This window comes from Eumetopias jubatus, unplaced genomic scaffold (genome assembly GCF_037043125.1).
Source record: "Eumetopias jubatus isolate StellerSeaLion01/CBP00866 unplaced genomic scaffold, mEumJub1_p1.0 scaffold_4, whole genome shotgun sequence".
NCBI classification, from domain to species: Eukaryota; Metazoa; Chordata; class Mammalia; order Carnivora; family Otariidae; genus Eumetopias; species Eumetopias jubatus.
Window position 1 is genome coordinate 137387866 of NW_028274810.1, and position 25592 is coordinate 137413457.

General features: G+C 35.2%; 1 protein-coding gene across 3 annotated transcripts in view; it reads right to left on the minus strand.

The window, feature by feature from the left end:
- EMC2 (ER membrane protein complex subunit 2) overlaps positions 1-24963 on the minus strand; it is a 47085-nt gene extending 22122 nt beyond the window's left edge. For all 3 annotated transcript variants that reach the window (XM_028122502.2, XM_028122501.2, XM_028122500.1), the window contains exons 1-7: positions 24900-24963; positions 18449-18562; positions 17879-17943; positions 15109-15194; positions 9463-9520; positions 1013-1098; positions 804-863 (exon numbers count right to left, since the gene is read on the minus strand). In XM_028122502.2, coding sequence (XP_027978303.1) covers positions 804-863; positions 1013-1098; positions 9463-9520; positions 15109-15194; positions 17879-17943; positions 18449-18562; positions 24900-24939 — 509 coding nt within the window. In that variant the 5' untranslated portion in view covers positions 24940-24963. The remainder of the gene's footprint in view (positions 1-803; positions 864-1012; positions 1099-9462; positions 9521-15108; positions 15195-17878; positions 17944-18448; positions 18563-24899) is intronic.
- Positions 24964-25592: the final 629 nt, after the last annotated feature.

Here is a 25592-nt window from a genome sequence, read left to right on the forward strand (position 1 = left end):
CTTATTTCCTGTGTCAGCTATTTGTAGTATGGAATGAGGTTAACTATTCATACACAGTAAGAATATGCGCATGAGAATCTGATTCTATTCCCTCAGAAAGAAGAAATGAAACAACGTGATATACCTCAGATTTAGAAGAACTAAGGGGAAAAAAAAAAATCCTGCCTGTAGATGGGAGTTTAGCATTAACGCTGCAATATTAGAAAACTTGCACTAAGACGAGGCTAATCCTCTCACACTGGGATTTCCTCCTGTCACTGCATCAATTAAAAAGCCAACAAAAACATTAAATATCCAATAAGCAAGTTCCTACAGCATTCAACATTCTTGATTATTCTTGGTCTTTTACCCAGGCAACAGAATGCTTCTACTTTGGAAGAGTTGATTCTCTTAATACGAAGGCTAATAAATGCATACAATTGACAGAATTTTTAAACAGCAGGGAGTATAATACTCTTTGTATATTAGAACAATTTAGACTCTAAAAATTCACAATTTTGAATCACTAAAAATAGCCTTAGCTCAGCAAATGCAGACCTTTCTAATTCCAAGGAATCCATCTGTATTTGAAAAAAAAAAAAAACTTGCCTCTCAAACAAAAATAATTTAGCAAAACACAAATAACCTAATTAAAGCAACTCACATATTATACCCAGACAACAAACTGATGATTTCTCATTTATTTATTTTGTTCATTTAAAATGACATGATTCATATCCTCTCACTGAACTTTCAGAAACCAAGTCTTCTGAACCTATATAATAGTGATAAAAACTGCACTCCTAATAAAATTTACAACTTACTCATGTTCATTGATATAAAGTTCTGCAAGTTCATGCCAAGCTTCTTGGTCCCCAACAAATCTGGTGAGAGGAAAAGAGGGGAAAAAGGTGTGTAGATATTCTGTAAATGAACAGCATGGAGGCAAAAAGGAAAATCAAATGCAAATTCCATTTTAATTAAAAAAGATTTATCAGAATAACAAAACACAATCCTCTTGTAAGACACTCACTGTTCCAGATACTCATTCAGTTCCCGAATGGCCTCCACATTTTTCCCCTGGGCTTTTCGAATGGCAATCTTACGCTTTCTTGCAGCCTATGGGTTGACATTAATAAAGGATTAGGCCCTCATGATTCCCTGGGTTTTTGTAAAGAAGGTAATTTGACTGTGCAAATTATTATCTCAATGCCAGTGAAATTCCATTGTAGAACTACTGCTTAGTGGGAGTTTATAAACATACCCCATGACATCCCACTGGGGAATTCAAACATTCCTCTAACAATCACATATGCTTTACTTTTGATGTACACAATGTATGCATCATTTCATTCAAATAAATAACCATCCAGATTCTGATAATTACAAGCCAGCAGGGAATCCTAATCTTTACCCAGCCTAAAGTCCTTTACTCTGTCTCATTCATAAGATTTGTATGTTAAGAGATAGAGGGATAGTGGAGATTAGGAAAAAAAAAAAAAATCTGACCATGGCCACATGAATTATAAAATATAGCTCCTGATAACTTTTTCCACAGTTTTAAGAGAAATAACTACCTGTAAGTCTTTCAAGAGTAACACAGGACCAGAAAAAAATATTTTATAAATAGACAAAACATCTAAACTTGCATTTTAAAGTTTTTAAAATGAATATAAATAACAATGTCATTGATTTATGCATTCATCAAATATGTACTGAACATCTACTCTTTGACAGGTACTGTGCAAAACAATGAAAAATATGAGGATAGAAAAAGAACAGATAATTCCTCATTATCTCATGAGAAGCTCATGAGAAAGACACAGCAAATAAAAAGAGAATGATAGAGATATCTAGGGTGTCATGCAACATGGAGGAGAGCCTAATGCAGGCTGCGGCAGAATGGAGGAGGTGTAAGGGCCAGAAGCAAAGAGGGCCCCAGATGTGATACCTGTACTGAAATAGAAAGAGCAAAGATACATTAAAAAAGCAAAAGAGGGAAGTGTTTGAAGGACAGGGCATAGATGGAGGAACACAGAACAAAAGTAAAGAAGACAGCAACAGTGTGTGTAATCAATATTACCCATTTGAGGCTGGAGTTAACAGGGACTGGAGAGTACTATGTAAATTATTAAATTTGTATCTCTTCCATCTCTGTTTAACTCAATGCAGATAGCTAAGCAATAAAACAAACAAAAGCTATAGCTAAGTTAAGTTTATTAATTATGAACATGATTGTTACTGTTTTATATAATACATACTCCACAAGATGTAGACAAGGAAAGTAAAATGAATGGAGCCTCTTTGACAAATGAAGCTACCTGTCATGGGTGAAAAAGGTGGGGGTTTTGCTCTGAAAAAGTGAGAGTCAAAAAATCAGAGAGAATCAAGAGACTCCCAATAAATAAGACCATGAGTGATATTTATAATAACAATGATAACATTTTGGTAATAAAAAATGTAATGTGTTAAAAACTGTATTATTCCTGATTATTCAGTTCATGCCAAAGGCCTAACACAATGCCTGCTAAATGGTAGGTACTCAAATATTTTTGGAATAATTTCACTATGTACAACAATGAAAGTGCCATAATAAATGTACCATTTAAAAAGCCTCAAGAATTCAGAAAGAAAGTAAAAGAAAAGCTCTAAAAGTAACTCAATCCTAAAGACTTTACAAAGAATATTAGATTTCAAATGAAAGTCTTCTCCCAAGTTCTTCTGAAAATATGTGATGGATAAATTAAAATGTAATTAAGAAACTAATTTATTTTGGATATATCATATCTAATTTCACCAATCTAACATCATTTGAAACATTTAACTCTATTCCTTTCATTTATCATAATACTACTTCTTCTATAGACAATATGGTAGAACAGAGTCCACATTTTAAAATAAAAAAGACAAGAAACAAACCCCAACTATTGGCACTTACCACTTTCTAACCAAAGGCAAAAATACTACCACATGCTGACATAAGAACCAATTTTTATTTATCATAATTTTAAATAAGCATTAAGGAGGGATTTCATTTCTGGCCAAGATGGGATTAGATTTACCCTCTTGCCTGAACCAACCAAAGAACTAGATTAAATACGCAAAATAATTTTTAAGGCACAGGACAACAGGCAACAAAAAACAGTGATCCCTGAGAGGCTGGAAACAAATGAGGTGAGCCCTATTTTTATTGCCCTGGCTCACTGCTTTGAGAGAGTTTCAGGGGTCCTGTGCAAGAAGAGAAAATCAGGTTGAGTTCGGTGGACTCATGAATTGAGAAGGAGCAGAGAGCTCAGGAAGATTAAAGGCTAGAGTTTGTAGACATAGCACTGGAGAAGAAAGAATACAGAATAAAAACTCTAGATTCCCCTTGAATCTCAAGGGCTTCCCTCGAGTACTCAGCCTTGTACTGATCAGTGCATGAGTGTGAAAAAACTACCCAAAGCCAAGGAAAGAACCACCAGAAAGGTTTAGGGGGAAGTGTCTGGAGCTCACATAGGGCTGGGAATAGTGCCTCTTCCTACCAGCCAGACTGGAAAATGCCATGATTCCTGTGGCACTGGCTAGAATACCCAGAAGGATGTAATGGGGAATAACTAGCTAGCCCTATAAGCACTTTCTGGACCTCTCTAACAGGGACCCAAAAGGATCAAATTGTTTTCAAGTAACTTAAATTATATCCCACAAGAAAGCTCAAGAACATATTTTGGGAATATAAAGATGGAAAAGAACAAAGAGAACTTTTGAAGATGATAGTTTTGTTCACTATCTTGACTGTGGTGATGGCTTCACAGGTGTATACAAACATTAAAACTTACCAAATTGCACACCCTACTTAAATATATGCAGTCTATTCTACATCAGTTATATGTCAAAACAGTTTTAAAATAGTATTAATTGGACTAAATGTTAAGTAGAGTCTTGAATATTTATCAATTTCCATTTCTTTCTTTCTTATAGTTTTTTTTTCCTGTAAAATATGTCAATGTTCCGAATTTTTCTAAATGTCTCATTTGGATCAATCTTTGCAAATGTCAGTTTAAGTCTTAAAAATGAAAACTGTTCTACATTTTATAAGTGATTTTAATAACAGAGTTAGAATTCCTATTATAAAATATAAAATATTAATGACCACGAACAAATCTTCATCAAACTTGCTACATGCCTTCTATAACATGTACAAGGGGGCTAGCCAGCAATTCTTCCTGAAACTCTTGTCATATCTTAAAAAATAAGCTACGGGGGGTGGGGGGGAGGGATACTACTTAGGAAAGGATTAAAGGATTAAGGTCTACCAGCAAAATACAATCTACATCTCTCCCTACTGCAGATTCTGGGACCCAGAAAGAAACAGACCATTGGCCAACAGAAGGAAAGCAGTGTTCTGGGTTCTTCCAGGGCTTATGCCCATGACCGTGGGAAATGTGACATTCTAAAAGTATCTTCACCTTTGGCACAGAGGCAATTACATCTAATTCTAAAACAAAACTTCAAATATTTGATAAATCACAATAGGCAGTTCACAATTCAAGGTAAAATCTGATCGTTCTGAAATACGAAATTCAACTAAAAAGACAATAATTAACATACTTCCTTCTGAAAAGTATTCATTCAACAAGTGTTCACTGAAGGCCTACCATATGCTAGGCATTAGTTCATGCAATGGACATAATTTTTTCCCCTCAAGGAGCTTTCAAAGGAAGAAAAGCCTACTTTTATTTTAAAAGCAAGCAAACAAAAACCTGACTGGTGCTTAGGCAACATAAGTGAACCTAATCCAATATTTGACTTTCACAGGTTAATGACTAAAACTTTCACATTTGAGAGATACCCTTCTAAAAACCATTCACGGCTAAGTAATTTTAATTGTTTGTGTACTTTCACAGCAAAATATTCTTTCATCCATTCCCTATCCCTTCCAATTCCACTTGTCCTAGGTTTAGACCCCCATAGTCTCTGCCTTAGGATAGAACAGCCTCCAAATTACAAATTATTTCATCTCTGCACCTCCTTCAAACTATCTCCCATATTATTAACAAAGTTCTTTCTAAAAATATCTGGTGGTATTTCCCTAATCAAAATTTGACTTTATTGTCCATTTTCTTTTTTTCTTTTTAGAGAGCAAGCGAGTGTGTGAGAAAGGGGGGTGGGGCAGAGAGAGAATCTTAAGCAGGCTCCATGCTCAGCGCCTGACACGGGGCTCGACCTCACAACCCACAGATCATGACCTGAGCCAAAATTAAGAGTCAGATGCCCAACCAACTGAGCCACCCAGGCACCCCATTCATTGTCCATTTTCTAAGAATAAAAATTAAATTCTGAAGTGTCACATACCAGATTATTCACAAATATACACCATCTTGTTGCACCTCCAGTCACTTTGTACAATGAACCAATTCAGAGGTATAAAATATTGTTCCTCAGAACCCCAATTTTTCTCAGAGGTCAATGAGTAGGGAAGAATGGAGAGGTTAACTATGTAGAGCACCAGAACCATGCCATTTCTTCAAGAACAGAAATAAAATTTCATTTGAAAAACCTATTGAAGGAGGCAGTTCAGAAGAGAAATACAAATGGCTTTTTAAGCATATTAAAAGATATTCAATATCACTCATAATGCAAATTATAACAAGATAATGTTTTTTACCAATTAGACTGGCAAAGGTTAAAAACAAAAAAGCTGATAGTATACGATGTGGGAGGATACAGGAGAAGAAGCACTCTCATTCCACAGAAATGAATATGGATGGCTAAAAAGCCTTTGTGGAAGGAAATTTGGTAACATCTATCAAAATTTAAAATGCATGAATCTCCAGACTTAGATTCCAGAGGAGGAATCCATCGTACAAATTACATTCACTGCAACACTGTACCTGGGAGGAAGATATCAAAATCAACCTAAGGGTTTATCAAGGGGGACTTACTTCAAGAAACTGTTTTTCAAGAAACTGTTTTTCATACATCATGCAACACAATGCTACGCAGCTTTTCAGAGAATGATGTAAGGATGTGCTGACATACAGCATGATCTTTACAATGACTGCAAGGTAGAATATGCCACCATTTGCATTTCCAACAACTCTCTGTCAAAAGGGATACACTGATACACAAGTGCATATTTATTTGTGTGTGCACAAGGGAAAAATCTCTAGAAGAACACATAAGAAATTGTTAATAATGTTTGCCTAAGTGAAGGAGGATGTGAGATCAGGGGTGAGAAGAAAGACTTATTTTTCACCATATATTCTTTTGTATTGTTTGTAATTTTTAACATGGGTATGTATTACATTTTCAAAAAAATATTTCACAACCTTTTAAAAATAGATGGGGGGAAAAGTCCATTTCGGCATCCTCCCTGAAGAAAATTTGAAAACTTCCTTTCTGATCACTTTATTCTTTCTTCCCTAGGTACACTTTGTACTTAAATAGTGCCAAGGTTTCATTCATGAGATATGAGGACATTCCCCGGTCCATCATCTTTGCTTCATTTCAACCACACTCATCCTTCAAGGCCCACAAGGCTCAAAAATCACACGAAAAGTGACTAAAAATTTAACAGCTATTTTCAAAGTCCATAATCTGCTCACTACACCACTCTGCAACCCTAAGTACAAAGTCAAATGGGCGTCTAATTTGTTCTTCTATTCCCAGCACACTGTAAGCACGCAACAAATGTTTTTTTGAAAGATTAATGAATGCATAGGAGAGGGAAGCAGAGCTCCTTAAAACCTGAGTGAACAACCTCATTTTTATACTGGACATCTAGAAACATAGAGGCACAAGACCAATAATAGAGTCATATGATCACTTTTATACAATGCAAAGAAGAACTACAGTGTAAAAGCTTGATGAGGGTGCAACTAGACTTTCCCACCTTTGAAGTAATACTTTACAGTTGCTTTGAAAAAAGAAACTGTGATGTCTTCTACACTGCCACTTAACTGTTTAATGTAAGTGAATTCTTCCCCTACTAGACTTAATGAGCTCTAGGTCTTATATGGTTTTGTTATCTCCCTCAAAGTCTACCACAGTGCTTTCTATGGATACACTGACAGAAACTGTCTTTATTCTTAGTAACACCAACATTCTGGTGGCTCATGACAGACACTCAATAAACATTTACACAAGGACAGAAGGGACTAAGGGGACATTAGATAAAGACAATATTTAATGAAAGAATAATACATTTAGCAAAGCTGAATTTAGTCACCTTGTTTTAAAATGTTTACCTAGCAACTAAGGGACTTAGTTACTACCACCTCTTACATGGTCTATGAATGAAACCATTTGGGTTTTTCTTTTAGTCAATCTTAGAGCCATAGAATATGAAAAGTACTACAAACACAGAGAAATAATTACATATTATCTTAGAGCCTGAAAAAGTGAAATAACTCATTAAAAATATCTCCAACTTAAACTAACACAGAAGTAAAATGTTTGACTCCTAATTCCAAGAAAATAAATCAAAAGCTATTGACTTTTAACCTAGTATTAAAAAAAAAAAACATGAAACAAACTTTTTTCAGAAACTTGATTTCACATTTTCAATATTTGGATACCTGAAAAATGAATACCCTTGAAATTGTAGTGAAGTCTTATAACTGAAATAAGTACATGAGAAAAGCTTCAGGAAAAGAAAAATGGTGCCATTTTATTGAAACAGGTGGCAAGTGATTAGGCTAGTTAAGATTAAAAAAATTATTCAGAACTTTCCAATTTTAACTCTTTTATTGGAAATATGTAGATAAACTAACAGAAGCTCTATTTTTGATTTTTTGTTTTGATTTTGTTTTTTTATAACGCATAGGTTTGCAGCTCTGTCAAAACTTTTCCTTGAACTTTGTATATGCTGAGAAGACTCACAAAATAATAAATATTTGCTATTCAACTATCTACCTCTACCTTCCCCCCACAAAAAAAAGACCTAGGAAGTTTCCAGAGAAAATTTCCCTGGGATGGAATATTAAAAGCAAAAATCTAAACCATTTCACTATATATATATATATATATATATATATATATATATATATAACCACACTGTATAACTTACATAACGTTACTTGTCAATTATATTTCAATAAAGCTGAAAAAAGACTACCATTTAAGCAACAGATATAAGTATTATCACAGAGTATCAGAAGGGACAAGCAGAGATCAGGGATTTATGACCAATGAATGCCTGTGATAAATGCTAACTGAATATTGCACACTTCAATATTAAATAATTGCCCAATATAGCATAAATAATTTACTTAAATTGAGTAAAGTAACTAAAGTTCAATTATCAAGTATATTTGCATCTTATAATCCATAATTATACATTAAGTAGCTTTTTAAAAATGTGTATTTTTAATGAAACACTTGCCAAATAAGAGAAAACTTTCATTTATTTCATAACACAAATACATGTGTTAATATAACAATACCTCCTTCTATAAAAGGACAAAAAAACCCAAACTGGTTTTTGTTCAAAATTTTTTAAAAATATGATTTTCTTTTCGCAGGCATGTGCACATGGACATAATAAAAAAAAATTAAAATGCCTGATATGTTATCTAAAATCTAACTTTTCATTGAGTAGAAGGTAAGTCTGAGGAAAGCCATTATGCAAAAATAGTAAACTAAAATGTTCTCAAAATTAAAAAAAATCTTCGGGGTATTTTTTTTTTTTAATTTTTTTTAAAAGATTTTATTTATTTATTTGAGAGAGAGAGAAAAACAGCGTGAGAGGGGAGAGGGTCAGAGGGAGAAGCAGGCTCTCTGCTGAGATGGGAGTCCGATACGGGACTCGATCCCAGGACTCTGGGATCATGACGTGAGCCGAAGGCAGTCGCTTAACCAACTGAGCCACCCAGGCACCCATCTTCAGGGCATTTTTAAAACAAAAATACCACATAACTATATTTGGAACAAATAATCTGCCCAATATATTGATATATCTGTTCAAAACAGGATAAAGTAAAGATGTAATCTTATGGGAAACACAATATATATATTTCTTCTTTATACATATATACATATATGAACATACGTATACATGTATATTATATATACCTATATGCATTCCTATTCAAGTATAAGGCAGAAAAAAGCAAAACCAAATCAAAACACCTTTATTAATTCCATATACCAATTACTATGACTTCTTTCATTTTTCACTGAGACAACTAAAATATAACTACCCAAACAAGTTATTTTATCATAAACTTCAAAATACTACAAATCCACTGAGCTCTGCTGGGCTTTTTTGCAAACACATAAAATTCTTCCTTTCTAAATTTCCACTAGTTTCTAATAAGATATCCTATGAGTCAAATTTCACTGAAGAGTTTTAAGTCTCTTTTAAAAATGTGGCCCAACATAAGGTATTTAAAAGGATAAAACCTGGTTTCATATGTATTTTTCCATTATTTCAAAAACTGAATTAATTTCATCTTTTAAAACAAAATTTAGACAATCTTCAGGGCAATTCAGCTAACTTACAGTGTTAGTTGGATCTTCTTGTAAAATTCTATCATATAGTTGTATAGCATCATCATATCTACATAAAAAGAAAAAAACATCAAGAATCATTATTTTAAATTTTAGTGACAAACAGTAAATACAGAAAAAGATTAAACTGGCAGGACTTTAAATGCATTTAAAATTGCAATCCAAGACTCGTCTCATCTTCATGTAACAACAGATATTTGCTACAGTATCATTTTTTACAGAAAAAAATTCATGTATAAAGTATTTATAGAAAAACTTACTTAATATACTGATTCGTGAAGAAAAACAAAAAAAGAGATGAACAAAAAATGCACTGATCAAATCTGGCCTAAATACAAAGGTAAAAACTAGCAACACAAAGAGATACCTTTGTGGTCCTAGGTATACCTAGAAATACAGCCAATAAAGCATAAGAACAAGTTTAATTTTAATTAACAAATTCATAAGGAAATGATCTGTGATTTAATTCTCCTCTTTAATGAATACTTATGATAGCTTTTCTTAGTTGAGCTGGTTCAGTTCAATTCATTAAGCACCTGCTTAATATACACCTGCAATACACTCTCCTGGGTTACAATCTTATAAAGGAAATAGTTAACAAATTTATCAATGAAAAAAATAATCATATATTTCAGCATATGACTAACAAGCCAAAATAAACATTATGTGATAGGGAATCAAGGGGAAGGATACATCAGAAATCACATGAAGAACATCATATACTCTTATATTTGGGAATCTTGTTTAGGGTGTAAGGGAATAACTGATTCTGAAATTCCTTCCTAACAGTATTCATAACCCCAACTCTACTCCAATCAATTTCTCCATTTCTAGGTACAGATCTTTAAAGAAAACAAAGAACAATGTTTAAAAACTTTCACAGCAATGTTTCTAAAACTAGGAACAACAGCTATATCCTTGAGATCTATTCATAAGTTTCCTAAGAGAATTTTTTAATTTTATATTTTTCTCTGAATGATATTCAATATATGAATATTCTGTATCATTACAATGACACATCTTTTAACTAAATGCTGCCCCACAATTTTAGTGCCCATGCCTCTTTGTGATTATGATCATGGTAGTAGGTAAGAATATTTTAACTGTAGCAGAGAACTGAGAAAAATAAAAGCAGACTTAATTTGTAAATGTGTTCATACCATACAAAGGCCAAATAGCATCACTGCACACTAAGTCAATCAGACTTGAGTAGTTCAAATTAAATTAGTTTGGACCTCAAATACATGGTAATATAGGAAGTATGTTAGCCTCAAAAGAGCCTGCAACTAAACGGGGAAACCTAAAATAAAATCATTAAATAGTAATAAAACAAAACAAGTATATAAATAAGGACAAAATAAATGTTATACAGCAAGGGTTCTCACAAGACAGAGTACATGAGAATCCCCTGGGAATCTTTTTCCAACTACATAACCTCTGACAAACACACTGGAAATAACAGAAGACAAGAGGAAACTGTTCATTTCATTAATATAACAATAACCTGAATTTTAGTAGTTTTCTAGTTTTTTGGGTTTTTTATTAGAAAACCTACATTGTTTTTATAGTTGTACAAAAACTATACACATAGTGGCACCTGGGTGGCTCAGTCAGTTAAGCATATGCCTTTGGCTCAGGTCATGATCTCAGGGTCAGGTCAGACTCCCTGCTCAGCAGTTTGCTTCTCCTTCTCCCTCTGCCCCTCCCCCCAGCTTATGCGCTCTCTCTCTCTCTCTCTCTCAAATGAATAAAATCTTTAAAAAAAATAAACTACACACATAAAATATTAATACCTAGTTTTATATTTAGATATATTTAAGTTTTACTATAATTAAAAAATAGTAAGTTCTGTAAAAACTATGATGGTTAATTTTTCTAACTGAGTGTGATGAATATCAACTTGACTGGCCATATGGTGCCCAGATTAAATATTCCTGGGTATGTCAAAGGATACTGCCAGGTGAGATTAGCATTTGAATCTGTGGGCTCAGTAAAATAGATAGTCTTCCCCAATGTGGATGGACATTACCCAATCCCTTGAGAGCTTGAATAAAACAACTGCAGAGGAAAGAGGTGTTCACCCCTTTTTACTGCCTCACTACTTGAGCTGGGACATCTCATCTCAGCTTCTCCTGCCCTCAGTCTGGAATTTACACCATCGGCTCCCTGGTGCTCAGGCCTTTGGACTTGGACTGAGACTGAACTACATCACCAACTTTCCTGGGTCTCCAAGTTGCAGACAGCAGATTCTAGGACTGCTCAGCCTCCATAATTGCTTCATAATAAATCTCACCCTCTCCCTATGCATCCTTCCTCCCTCCTCTCACCCCTATATATGTACAGCAATATCTTCTTGGCTCTGTTTCTTTAGAGAATCCTAATATACTGAAGGTCCACAAGAATTTACCTTTAGTCAGCAATGTTCTCAAACCTACTTGTCTATTCTCCTGCAGGGCTTCTTTTAAAAGAAAGATCTGGATTACACCCCTAACAAAGTGATCTCAGTGAAGTGGGGAGTAGGCAACTACATATTTTTTTAAAAATGCCACAGATCACTCTAATTCAAAGACACATAGTAGTCACTCTTTAAAAAAAAAAACAAAACAGCAAAACCTTACTGAGTAAAACAATTACATGAGTTTTAATTAAAGAGTAAGGCTTAAAGAATTAGAGTTTAGTAGGTGTCTTAGAAAACTTGACTTAAAAATAAATTATTGTTACCACATCAATTTTTTTGTTTGGTTAGAAGATGGGTAGAGGGATAGTAACTTAAAATGTGTGCTTTGGAAACTAGTACCTCTCAAATCTTTACAAATTAATTTTAAAAATCATTCATCTTAGCACTGGGTGTTATACGCAACTAATGAATCATTGAACATTACATCAAAAACTAAAGATGTACTATATATTGGCTAATTGAATTTAAATAAACAAAAAACAGAAAAATAAAAAAATCATTCATCTTGGACTCTGGGATGTGTTTGGCTATTTACACGTTTTAAGAATGCTCTAGAAATTTATACTATTTGAAATAAAACAAAAAGTGATATTAGAGTAGAACACTGATTCAGGAACAATCCTTTGTAGATTGCTTCCTTCTGTCCTTTGATTCAAAATTACTTTCTGCTAACCTAAAATAATACTATTTTATTTATTTTTCTTTATCTATGCCCTTCACTTGTTTACAGAGACAATCCAATGAGATTAAACTGTATATATTCACAAACACATAAGCTAAGGAATAAAGGGATTAGAAAAATTATATCAATACATTCTGCTTACTAAAAGCTACTATAACCGACGTACAAGTTAACTCTGTCTTACCTAAAACACCAAATTAAAACACTGATGAAAGAAACAGAAAATCAAAAGATATCCATGCTCATGGATTGGAAAAATACTGGTAAAATTTTCATACTACCTAAAGTAATGTAATGATTCTGTGTAATCTCTATCAAAATTCCAATGTCAGGGGCGCCTGGGTGGCTCAGATGGTTAAGCGTCTGCCTTCAGCTCAGGTCATGATCCCAGGGTCCTGGGATCGAGTCCCCCATTGGGCTCCCTGCTAGGCGGGGAGCCTGCTTCTCCCTCTGCTTCTGCCTCTCTCTCTCTCTGACTCTCATGAATAAATAAATAAAACATTTTTAAAAAAATATTAAAAAAAATTCCAATGGCATTTCCCACAGAACTAGAATAATCCCAAAATTCGCACAGAACCACAAAAAGACCCTGAATATCCAAAGCCATCCTGAGCAATAAGAACAAAGCTGCAGACATCATACTTCCTGATTTCAAACTATATCAAAGGTATAGGAATCAAAACATTACGGTATTGGCATAACAACATAAATTAAAATAACACATAAATTAATGTAACAACAAAATCCAGAAACAAACCCACACATACATGGCCAACTGATTTACAAAACAGAAGCTAAAAATACACAATGGGAGGATAGTTTCTTCAATAAATGGTGTTGGGAAAACTGGACAGCCACATGCAAAAAAATAAAACTGCACCACTACCTTTACACCACACATAAAAATCAACTCAAAATAGATTAAAGACATCAACATTAAGACCTGAAATAGTAAAACTCCTAGAAGAAAACCTAAGCAGTAAGATCTCCGATGTCAGTCTCGGTGATGATTTTTTAGATTTGACACCAAAAGCAAAAGCCAACAAGAGCAAAAGTAAAGAAGTGGGACTACATCAAACTCAAAAGCTTCTGTACAACTAGGAAAACATTCAACAAAATGAAAAGACAACCAAGACAGACATACAGATGGCAAACAGGTACATGAAAAGGTGTTCAACATCACTAATCAACAGGGAAATGAAAATCAAAACCACAATGAGCTACTACCTCACACATATTAGAATGGCTATTATCAAAAAGACAAGACATAACAAGTGTTGGCAAAGATGCAGAGAAAAGGAAACCCTTGTCCACTCTTGATGGGAATGTAAATTGGCATAGACACCATGAAAAACAGTATGGAGGTCCCTTAAAAAATTCAAAATAGAACTACCATTTGATCCAGCAATTCCACTTCTGGGTATTTAACCAAAGGAAACAAAATCACTATCTTGAACAGATATTTCCAACCTCATGTTCACTGCAGCATTATTTGCAATAACCAATACATGGAAACAACCTAAATGCCCACTGACAGATGAGTGGATAAAGAAGTCTGACATAATGGAATATTATTCAGCCATAAAAGAGAAAGAAATTCTTTCATTTATGACAACTTGGATGGACCTTGAGAGCATATGCTAAATGTAACAGTCAAACAGAGAAAGACAAATACTACATGATCTCACTTACATGTGGAATCAAAAAGAACACAAACTCACAGAGAACAGATTAGTGGCTGCCAGAGGTGGGCAGTAGGGGTGGGCAAAATAGGTAACAGTGCTCAAAAGGTACAACTCTCCAGTTATAAAATAAGTCCTGGGAATATAATGTACAGCATAGTCACTACAGTTAACAATAAATACTGTGTTGTGTAAGTGAAAGTTGCTAAGAGAGTAAATCTTAAAAGTTCTCATAAGAAAAAAAATTATGACAATGTATGGTGATGGATATTAACTAAACTTACTGTGGTAATCATTTCACAATATACACAAATATCAGATCATGATGTCATACACCTGAAACTAGTACAATGTCAATTACATCTCATTAAAAAAATAAATAACTTCAATACCTTGAATACCTGAAAGGGTACTACACATATGTCATTACTAATGCCCAAAACAACCCTGATAAATTGGTAGTATTCTCATTTTGCAGAGGAATAAGGCTAAAAGGCTTTAATAAGTTATATAATGTGCCAGATAAACAATGAATAAATCCTAGAAACAGGATATAAAACCAATCCTTACTCCAAAACACAATCCCATTTCACTAGGCCAGAGATGGTAAAGGAATTGCACTCCTGTGTCAAATCCTATTTATTGGGAGTAACTGGCAAGATTTATGCTGAAAAGAACTCTGATACTATTCTGAAGCTCAGTAGCAAAAGATCTTGCACAATTAACAATGTTGTCATGGAGGTAGGAGGACCTATATCTAGACCCCATGTTTGCCATTTTAAAATGGGATCATACTGTTTTTAAGATTCAGTTACCTTTCCATGGCTTCAAATCTCATGCCAGTTAGTCTCTTGACTCTGTGACTGCCAGGGAACTGTCTTCTCAACTCCTGCAGACAAAACTGAAAAAGTAATCAGTAAAAAAGACTTACAGAGTAGTAATTACATTACATACACTAAATGGCTACAAGGAATGGCCTATATAGTCTTCAATGTATCTTCTTAAATCATTTCATTAGTTATTCTAACAACATGAAGTGAAATTAACTGGTAATGAATAATGGGGTAAAAGAAGAACTCTGAAATTACAATGGGAGCAACAATCAGTTCTCAGAACCTGATTATACTCTTAACTGGGAAAATAAGCAGGTCATGGGATAACACTAATAACTCTTCAGATACTGCCATATTACTCCTCCTTCACAATTGCTTCCATAAGGTGTTAGGCCCAACTTAAACGTTTATAACAACTTCCTGGCTTTTAGTTTCTATTATCTAGGCATTCTCTTGATAAAAATTAAGCTCTTTGACAGTAATTCCAGGTCCTGCAAATATTATAACACTATTTGCCCTGTTAATACATGCCTTCATGTATTAACCAATCATTTTGTCAGTACACATACCATGACTTGGGGTCATAAAACACAGACACCGAATCTGGAGAGTACCAATCTCCTTTGGGAGATATCCATAATTCACCCATCAACTTCAATAAATAAATAATCAAGTAGTTTGAGCACCAACTATGTTCTCAGTAACATATGAGGATTTTAAGAGTCTTGGAAGCACTAGAAATATTAAGGATTATAAAAATGGTCCATTCTAGTGCCCCAAAGCATAAGTGACCAAAAAAATACCTTTTCACTATAGTAATAAAGTAAGTTATAACATGATCTGGAAGTACAGCTTTCAAATATGTGGCTAAAAATCTGCCACACTAAGAAATATATTCAAGTTAGTCAAAACTGAAGATGACGTTCGCTTATTTCTTTGACACCACACAAAACTCATACTGTTTGGTCAATTAAGCTGTGTAGGAATTCTGAACATTAAAAAAAATACTGTGTTACAAAAAAAGCTACCATTTAATTTGATCTCCTGCTTTGGTTATCAACATTATCTAATTTGATTCTCCTACTTAATCAAATGGCATTTGGCTACTTAAAAAACAACTCAATATTTCCCTTAAGATGTAAGCTGCCACCCCTGTAAATATTTAAAAGACTATTTCAGGGTTCACTTGGTTAAGTGTCCAACTCTTAATTTCAGCTCAGGTCATGATCTCGCGGTCATGGAATCGAGCCCCAAGTTGGGCTCTGCACTGAGCATAGAGCCTGCTTGAGATTCTCTCTCTCCCTCGCCCCCTGACTCTCCCCCCTTAAATAGATAGATAGATAGATAGATAGATAGATAGATAGATAGATAGATAGATAAATAGACTCTCTCATAGGTTCCAAAGGTAATCTAAAAGGTTTTACGGAATATTTCTTTTTACTACTAGCAGCTCCACTGAAATTAGATGTATAGCCAACATAACATAATTAATTACCTTGGAAGAAAACAATGCTATTTCAGCTATGCATATATTCTCTGGTATTTCTACTTTCTGTTTGCATGTACTTTCTTTGTGGCTTAAATGAGAAAGCAGCATAAAGTAGTACTTAAGAACTCAGGGCTATAAAACAATAGAACAAAAAAGCCAAAACCTCCATTTCTTGATTTATGAAATAAGTATAATGATAGTGTCAAGCAAAAATCAAATTAAGAAATAACTGTAAAGATTAAATAAAGTATGATATAAAGCATTTAGCACAGTGCCCATCACAAGTGTTCAAAAATATAGCTATTATCATTCTTTTATTTTAAAAGCAGTATTAGTATTTTAAGTCATATTCTACACATGTTAGGATTTTCTAATAATTTAAGAGATACATTTATAACATTGCAAAAGAGTATTTAACATTATGCATAGGTCTTCCACTTACAATAGGGTTACATCCCAATAAATCCATGGTAAGTTCAAAATACTGAAAGTCAAAAATGCATTTAATACACCTAATCTACTGAACAGCATAGCTTAGCCTAGCATGCCTTACACATGCTCAGAACACTTACTTTAGCCTATAGTTGGGCAAAATCATCTAACACAAAGCCTATTTTATAATAAAGTATCGACTATTTCATGTAATTTACTAAATACTGTACTGAAAGTGAAAAACAGAATGGTTGTGTGGGTATAGAATGGTAATAAGTTTATCAGTTGTTTACCCTTGTGATCACATGGCTGACTGGGAGGTATATCCCACTGCCACTGCCCAGCATCATGAGAAAGTATCATACCACCTACCATTAGCCTGGGAAAAGATCAAAATTCAAAGTATAGTTTCTACTGAATGTGTAATACTTTCACACCATCATAAAGTTGAAAAATCATAAGTCAAATCATTGTAAGTCAATGACTCTGTTATAAAAGTCATCCAACAACCCAAAAGATAAACTTGTTTTAAACTATATGCTTATTTTAAACTCTATAATAACATAATTTACCTCTTAACTAGATAACCTTCACCAACTAATTTAACCTCTTCAGTAAAACTGGAATACTAAGTACTTCCCAAGATTATTAAAAAGATTTAAGAACATTCCCTGTCCCAAAGCACCTAATTAGTCTCTCCTATTCTTAAGAGTAGCATTGAAAACAACCTATAAAAGCATTCAAATACAAGCCATGTACTAAGTTTTAGCTACTTATAATTCATGTAGCAAATTTAAAATAAAATAAAATATAATTAGTTTAAATACTTACCAATGCCAAGTCATCTCGACCATAGTCTAGGGCTGCAATCATCACTTGCTCATATATGATCCAAACTAGACACAGAGAGAGAAAAAAAATGAATTTAATGTAAAAATCTCCCAAAAGAAATTATTCTTCTTGTTTCTGATATCTTAGAGAACGTTACTTGTAACTGAAAATTGATTTATTACATATCTAGAATTAAGAAAGCATCCTTATGTGCTTTCAGTGATGTAAAATATTTTAATATCTTATAAGCTTAAAAAAATCTACTATTATTTAATACCTTTGCTCTTCTAAAAAATTCTTTATGAAATACATTTTGACCAGACCAGGACTATAGCCCTGTGAGCTTTAAAAGAAAAATATCTATTTGATTGCTTCACTACAACCAGAAATCAGAAATCCTTCTCAAAATAATGCATCATTAGACATCCTGAGAAGTTTTTTAAAAAAGGGACAAATCATAGATTGATATAAACAGCAGGAAAAACATAACAAAAAGATGCTTTAAAAAAAAAAAAAAACTAAACTAAAAACCAAAACAGAACACGAGCCAAACATGAATAAAGAACTTACTATCATCTCCAAGCTTAGAAGCATATTCATTAATTAATTCCTCTCCAACTTCCACAATTTGCTCACTGTTTCGTGAGTTTTCTTCTCTCCATTTTCTCATTTTATCTCGCATTTCTGAAAAAATAAAGTTTGTTATTACATACATATTTGATCAGTATCAAAAAATTGATAAGGAAGTTGAAATCAACTTCTCAGGTAGAGAAAATCAAGTCACACTAATATAAGTCTATGGTATGTCAAAACTCATAAAGCAGAAAATCAATTTAACAAGAGCAACAGATCCTTTGAAAGATTAAAGACCTTACAACTGATGTTATGACTATAAAAGTAATGAATGGCATTGGTCCTCTATAAAGATCCTCTAACTCTTTAAGCAAGTATGGATCTTCACTTTTTTGAAGTTATAGACAACTCTCAGAAATTGATAAAAACTAGAGATAATTTTCCCAGAAAAAAAAAACACATAAAATTATACATATAAATCTCAAAAATCCAAAGTACTCCTGAAGCTCCTACTCACTCAAGAATGTAAAATTTCATAATCAGGGGATCATATTAGGCAATCAGCACTGAAAGGACAGTCATCACAAAACTTCCTTAATAACATTACAAAAGTAGATATAATGTATAAAGATACACAACCATGCAAGAAAATAAACAGCAACAGATTCAGAACAAAGGAAATCTTTCGATTATATATACAATAATAAGAAAAATGTAAAGTAAGGTAAAAAGCACTAGCAAACAAGTCACAAGAACCACTTTGCATATTATAAAACAAGAGGAAACAGGAATTTTAATGAACAGCATATTGACAACAGCAGGAATAACGAGGAAAAAGAAAGTACCTAATCCAGTAAACAAAAGATGTTTTTCATATAGTTACGGTAGAATGAAATGTCCAATTCGCCAATCACATACATGCTTTCTTACTCCTACCTCTGAAAATCTAACATACTTATTCATCTGAAGTACCAACTTCTTCCTTCTACAGACACAGATATAGAATAGATTTAAACAGTTAAATTGTTGAACACATGAGTTAAATAAACAATATGCTAGGCCCCTAGAGAAAAAGTATAAAAGAAGCACAATGGATTTTCACACAGATTTTCACACTTTCATATGCATTATCTGAATCCCTATAGCTCAAAGTCTAAAACAAACAAACAAACAAAACAAAAATCCAAGACAAAAACAGATCCTAAATGGTCTGAGAAAATGAAATTAACACAGTTAATTCCTTCTACTGACAACTAGAAATCAGCTTGACTCTCACTCCACAGAGGAAATAACCTGAACTGAATCTTACAAGGTTGAAGAAGAAATGGACAAAAAAAAAAAAAAAGGTCATTTATACCCCACAGGTTAAGGGCTCAGTCCCACAAAACTGCCCCCACTTTAGACAGCAATCACAAGTCAGGGCCACCAGTATTTCGGACCAACTGTCTATAAAGTCTGGGGTTCGGGGCGCCTGGGTGGCTCAGTTGGTTAAGCATCTGCCTTTGGCTCAGGTCATGATCTCAGGGTCCTGGGATCAAGCTCTGCATCAGGCTCTCTGCTCAGCAGTGAGTCGGCTTCTCCCTCTCCCTCTGCCTCTGTGATCTTTCTCTCTCAAATAAATAAATAAAATCTTAAAAAAAAAAAAAAGTCTGGGGTTCTCACAACCACCTCCTTAGGTTTGCAAGAATGCCTCAAGGAACTCAGATAAGTGCTTCACTTATTATTATGGGTTTATTATAAAAAATACAACTCAGGAACAGCCAAATGGAAGAGCTACATAGGGCAAAGGTGGGGGGGGAGCGGGAGGGAAGGGAAGCAGAGGAACTTCCAAGTTCTCTCTAAGCGAGTCACCATCCCAGTACCTTGATGTGCTTACCAACCTGGAAGCTCTCCAAACACCATAGCTTAAGGGGGTTTATGGGGATTTCACTCCACCTGCATGATTGATCTCCAGATGATCTCCCCTCCCAGGAAGTCAAGGAATGAGACTAAAATTCCAACCTTTTAATCTTGCCCAGGTCTTTTGGATGACCAGCCCCCAACCGGAAGCAACCAGCCTCCAATCATCTCATTAGCAGACAAAAAGATACTCTTACAGTTCTAGAAACTCCAAAGATCTTAAGACGCTCTTGTGTCAGAAACCCAGAAAAAAAGACTAAATATAACAAAAACTGTTCCTATCGATCCTATCATTCAGAAAATTTCAAGGGTTTAGGAGCTCCGTGACAGGAACTAGGGACAAAAAAACAAATACACACCCCTAATCACATCACAACATATGTTATCTTCAGATCCACAGCATGGGTTCTCAAAACTCATTCAAACTCTATCTCCCCTATACCATGGTTCACTTACAGTCTTAAATCCATGTTCAATTTCAACCTGCAGATTATTTTATTTTATCTTAAAGATTTATTTACGGGCACCTGGGTGGCTCAGTTGGTTAAGTGACTGCCTTCAGCTCAGGTCATGATCCTGGAGTCCCAGCCAGGATCGAGTCCGGCATCAGGCTCCCTGCTCAGTAGGAAGCCTGCTTCTCCCTCTGATCCTACCCCCTCTTGTGCACTCTCTCTCTCTCTCTCTCTCAAATAAATAAAATCTTTTAAAAAAAAAGATTTATTTATTTATTTGAGAGAGGGAGACAGCATTTAGAGGAGAGGAGCAGAGGGAGATGGAGAGAGAAACCCAAGCGGACTCTGCACTGAGCACAGAGGCTGACCCGAGGCTTGATCTCACGACCCTGAGATCATAACCTGAGCCAAAACCAAGAGTCAGATGCTTAACCAACTGGGCCACCCAGGTGTCCCAACTTCACAGTTTATTTTAAAAGAGGAGTAAATGCCTTGGGAATATAAATTATTTAGTGTTTTACAGATCTTATCCATAACACTGCACCCTTTGCCCATATGCTGAACCCAAATTAGGCTAGCATTCAAGGCGCCAACCTAGCTCTTACCTTGAAAAAATTACCTTCACAAAACAGATACATATCCATAAGTATGTATCTTTAGCTTAGAAGTGAAATCTCAGGGTATGTTCCATGAGATCTGGGATCCTGCCTGTCTTGTTTAGCACTGTATCCTCAGGAACTGGTACAGTGCCTAGTGCAAAGTACTCCAGATATGTATTTAATTAACATGTTATTTCGTATATAGGCTAATAGTTAAAGCTAGGTGTGAATGAGATCACCCACAGAAGGCATTTAACCTTTTAATTTTAGACTCTTTGAATCTGATGAGACCTTTGAACCCTCTTTTCCCAGAAAGATGTACATGTTTACATACATTCAATTTTACATACAATTTCAGGGAATTCAAAGACCACATAAAACTTACCCCTCCATCAGTCAGGATTCTATTGATCTCAGGTTTAATAACCACCAATAATAGATTAAGTAGAGTGCTAAGAAAAGGACCATTAGGGGACACTAAAAATCAAGGAGCGAATGGATATAGAAAACTCACAAAGGAAAGGTCTGAAAAGTAAGAGGAGACCCATAATGTTATTATGAAACCAAGTAAAGAATATTTCATGGAGTGATCCACAACAACAAACATAATATGGGGTAAAAAAAAACACATTCATTAGAACTGGCATTAGGTTTCCCTAGAAACCTTACTGGAATGAGAGGGCATGGAAACCAAATTATGTTGTTTGAAGGACTGAATAAAGAGAAAGTAGAGACAGTAAGTATTTTTATAATTATTTTTCCAACAAATATTCATTTAGTGCCTATTTCAAGCCAGGCATTGTGCTAGACATCCTACCCATATCCTGGCCAAATATCCTATTTTTGAGAAACTTGGCTATATCCTTCTTACAACTCTCTTTCCCACCTCCAAACTCCTAAGTAGTAACTCCTCTAACAAACATTAATTTTCAACTGGTTGAATAAGTAAACCATATATTCTATTTTTTCCATAGAGCCCAAAAGATTAGAAGTGTTAGATTTACTATATGGGTCTTTTATAAACGTGATAAATTTTCCTATCACAAGAATTATAGTACTTTTTTGAATAAGCCATTTCCACAACCTTAATTCATGATGCTGTTCAATGGAATTCTTAAGGACACAGGTCCAACTGACATGCCCTCCCCCAAAAAAATCTAAACAAAAAACTATCTCTAAGAGTTCTCTATCACCTTCTAAAATCCTAAAAATTTGTTACTGTAAGTCTTTGAAAGAAAAATCTAGATCACTCTTTAAAAGTCCCCTAAAATAGGACTCTGATTCTGGAAAGGTCTGAAACCTTCATTTTACAAATAAGGAAACTATATCCTATCAGTAAAGTGAGCTGCCTAAGTCTACCTAAGATACTACAGAAATTTCTCCAATACTAGAAAAATGGCTTATAGCCTTTTGTGACAATTTGTTAATGTTTATTATTAGTGCCATTAACAATTCACTTAGTCAACAAATAATGACTGAGCAACTTCAAAATGTCTAGCACAAGACCAAGATACGGCTGGTCCCTCCCTCCATTCTAGGAGACAGAAGTTTAAAACTTAACAAATTGGGTAAGTACTTCAATAGTATGAGGACACAGAGTTAAGGGCCAGGAGTACATTTCATTGCTTTTGTTGTTGTCTTTTTCTTTTTAAAAAAATTTTAGTGGAGGGCTAGGGCAAGGTGGTCAAGGAAGGCTCTCTGAAGTTTGTGACCTTTGAGGGAAATTCTGATAAACAGAATATATAAAGGTAGCAAGAATAGGGCAAGAAAGGAAAAACACTCCTAGTGGAAGAAATAGCATCTGTCCAGCCCTAAGACAAAGAGGAGTAGAACACATTTAGGGAATTAACAAAAGCCAGCATAGCCAGCTCATAGAGTAAGGGAGAAATAGTTAAGATAAAGCTGGAGACATGGGCAGGATCATCTTTTTTATAAAGCACTTAATAGTTTAAAAGCACTTTAACATGCTCCCTTTTGTTCAATCATACTTGTGAAATAGCTAATATTTATTACTCTAAATCCACTCCTCCTTAGAATACCCACAGGATAAGGTCCAAGTTACCTAGTTAAGTCACCTTGTCTGCTGGTAGGTATGATAGTTACACATCTACTTGTTCCTACCATCTAAGAAACCTATATTGAACATACCTTCAAAGTAACACTTTCTAAAAAGCATGAAATATTTTAAACATTTTTTAAAAAGCATTAAAAGTAACAGCCACATATCTACCATCTGGCTTAAAAATATATCCTGACACAAGCCTTTTAAAACTATGTATTTTAAAGGTCTGTCCTCTCCATTAGACTGTGAACTCCCTAAAAGTAAGGACTGTGTGTTACTTAATTTAATATACCCAGGATCTAGCACAAAGCATTTAATACTTTCAATATAATGAATTCCCCAAATGCAGGTAGAAATACTGTTCACAGTGAGCTAGAGGCCACAAAACCAATGATAAATTATTGAATTCAGTTCAAGTATAAAGGAATTTTACCTTTTCCCATACATGTTTGCAATTTTGTAATACTGGATAGATACACTCACCATTAAATGGTCAATATAACTTTCAGTCCACATGTTATTAGGTCATCATTTAAATATCTGAAGAAGGAATTCACTAAACAAATAAGCTGTTAAAGTCTACTGTTAAATGATGAGAACAGAAATTTCAATTACACAACTTTCATGCCTTAGAGAAACTCGAGGCTCTTCTCTTAACCATGCTTCCCACTAGTCTTTAAGAGAACAGTCTCTTACAGAACTGGTTCAAAGTTTGGCCGCTTCCAGATTTAAACAACACACTCCACCTTAGATTAACGTAGGATGGGAAAAGAAGTCCATCACACTTATGCATATGCCCAAGATAACCAGTTATTTTCCCTTTCAGAAAAGGAATTACTGGCAGGAAGTGAGAAGAAAGTTGTGTTGTCTAAGTGTGTTTTGAGGGGGAGTGGGGCAGCGAGTATTGAAGAGAATTCAGAGACCCAGTTTTGCAGACAGAACGAAATGTAAAGTGGCACGTAGAAAAATCAGATTTGTTCATGGGTCTTTCACAGACCTTTACTGCAAAGAGTTGTAACCTTTACACAGCACTTAATAAAAGGCCTTATAGACCCTGTGTTTCTTGGCTGCAGGGAAGCTTCAGCAGGCAACTATCCCGCCTCCTCCGCGCCGCCCAGCAGCCACATGAAATGTTTGACAGCCCTCCCGCCTTATAATGGAAGCTACCCTGGGCCACTGTACCGGCTCAGAGGTACGTGGGTCAGTGTGTCGATAAGCACAAGCGGTGGGGAACACCGCAGACTCCAGTCGGAGGCCGGGCCAAGGAAGGGGTCAGCCTCAACCACCACCTTAGCCACCACCTTATTTCGGTCCGTCCAGAGAGAGCTCCAGTGCAGAAGACAGACCGGAGAATTCACGCCTCCACGGGCAGCAGTTACTGCCGAACCGCTTCCCAGGGCTTTTGGTCTTTACGCACCCGCCCCGCCCGCAGTTACCTTCCCAAGTGACATCGTAAAGCTCTGAGACCTTCGCCATCTTCTCAGAACCTGGAGGCAGGGAATGAGAGGGCGGGGAGACACTGTCACGTGACCTGAGACCGGGCGGTGGCGAATTACGACACAATTTTTCATTGATCGAAAGAGCGGAGGGGGCGGGAATCGCTGCGCACGTGCACACGGCCCTGCGGAGGGGCTGTTGGGGAAAGGGGCGGGGCCAGCTGGGCCGCGAGAGGCGTTCGGGCACCTTGAGGACGCCGTGGCTAAGCGCTGGAAGGTGCAGTCGGCTAGCTTTGAGGTGACTTTTTACCAGGAATTTTTTTTTTTTTTAGCAAATGCAGTTTTGTTTTGTTTTGTTTTTTTAATATGCACCACTCTCGGTTTCTCTTTTATTCTATATAGGTGTATTTATTCTCTTCCCACTCCCTAATAGTACCTTGTTCTCGTTATGCACTGCTGCAACGTAACGTTCTGCTCCAATCCTTTATTTGCCCTTAACTTTCCTCCTTCCTTAATAGGGTTTGCTTTCCATTTTCTTTTGAATGTTCGAGTAAACTGATACACTCCAAAAACTTTGTAAAATCTGTTTGAGGGACTAAGCGGGATTCTGCCTTTGCACATTATGTTAGTGTGGCCGAGGACTTCTTAATGTTCACCTGAATGTCTTCTTGCCAACCTGGATCAGTCTGCCAC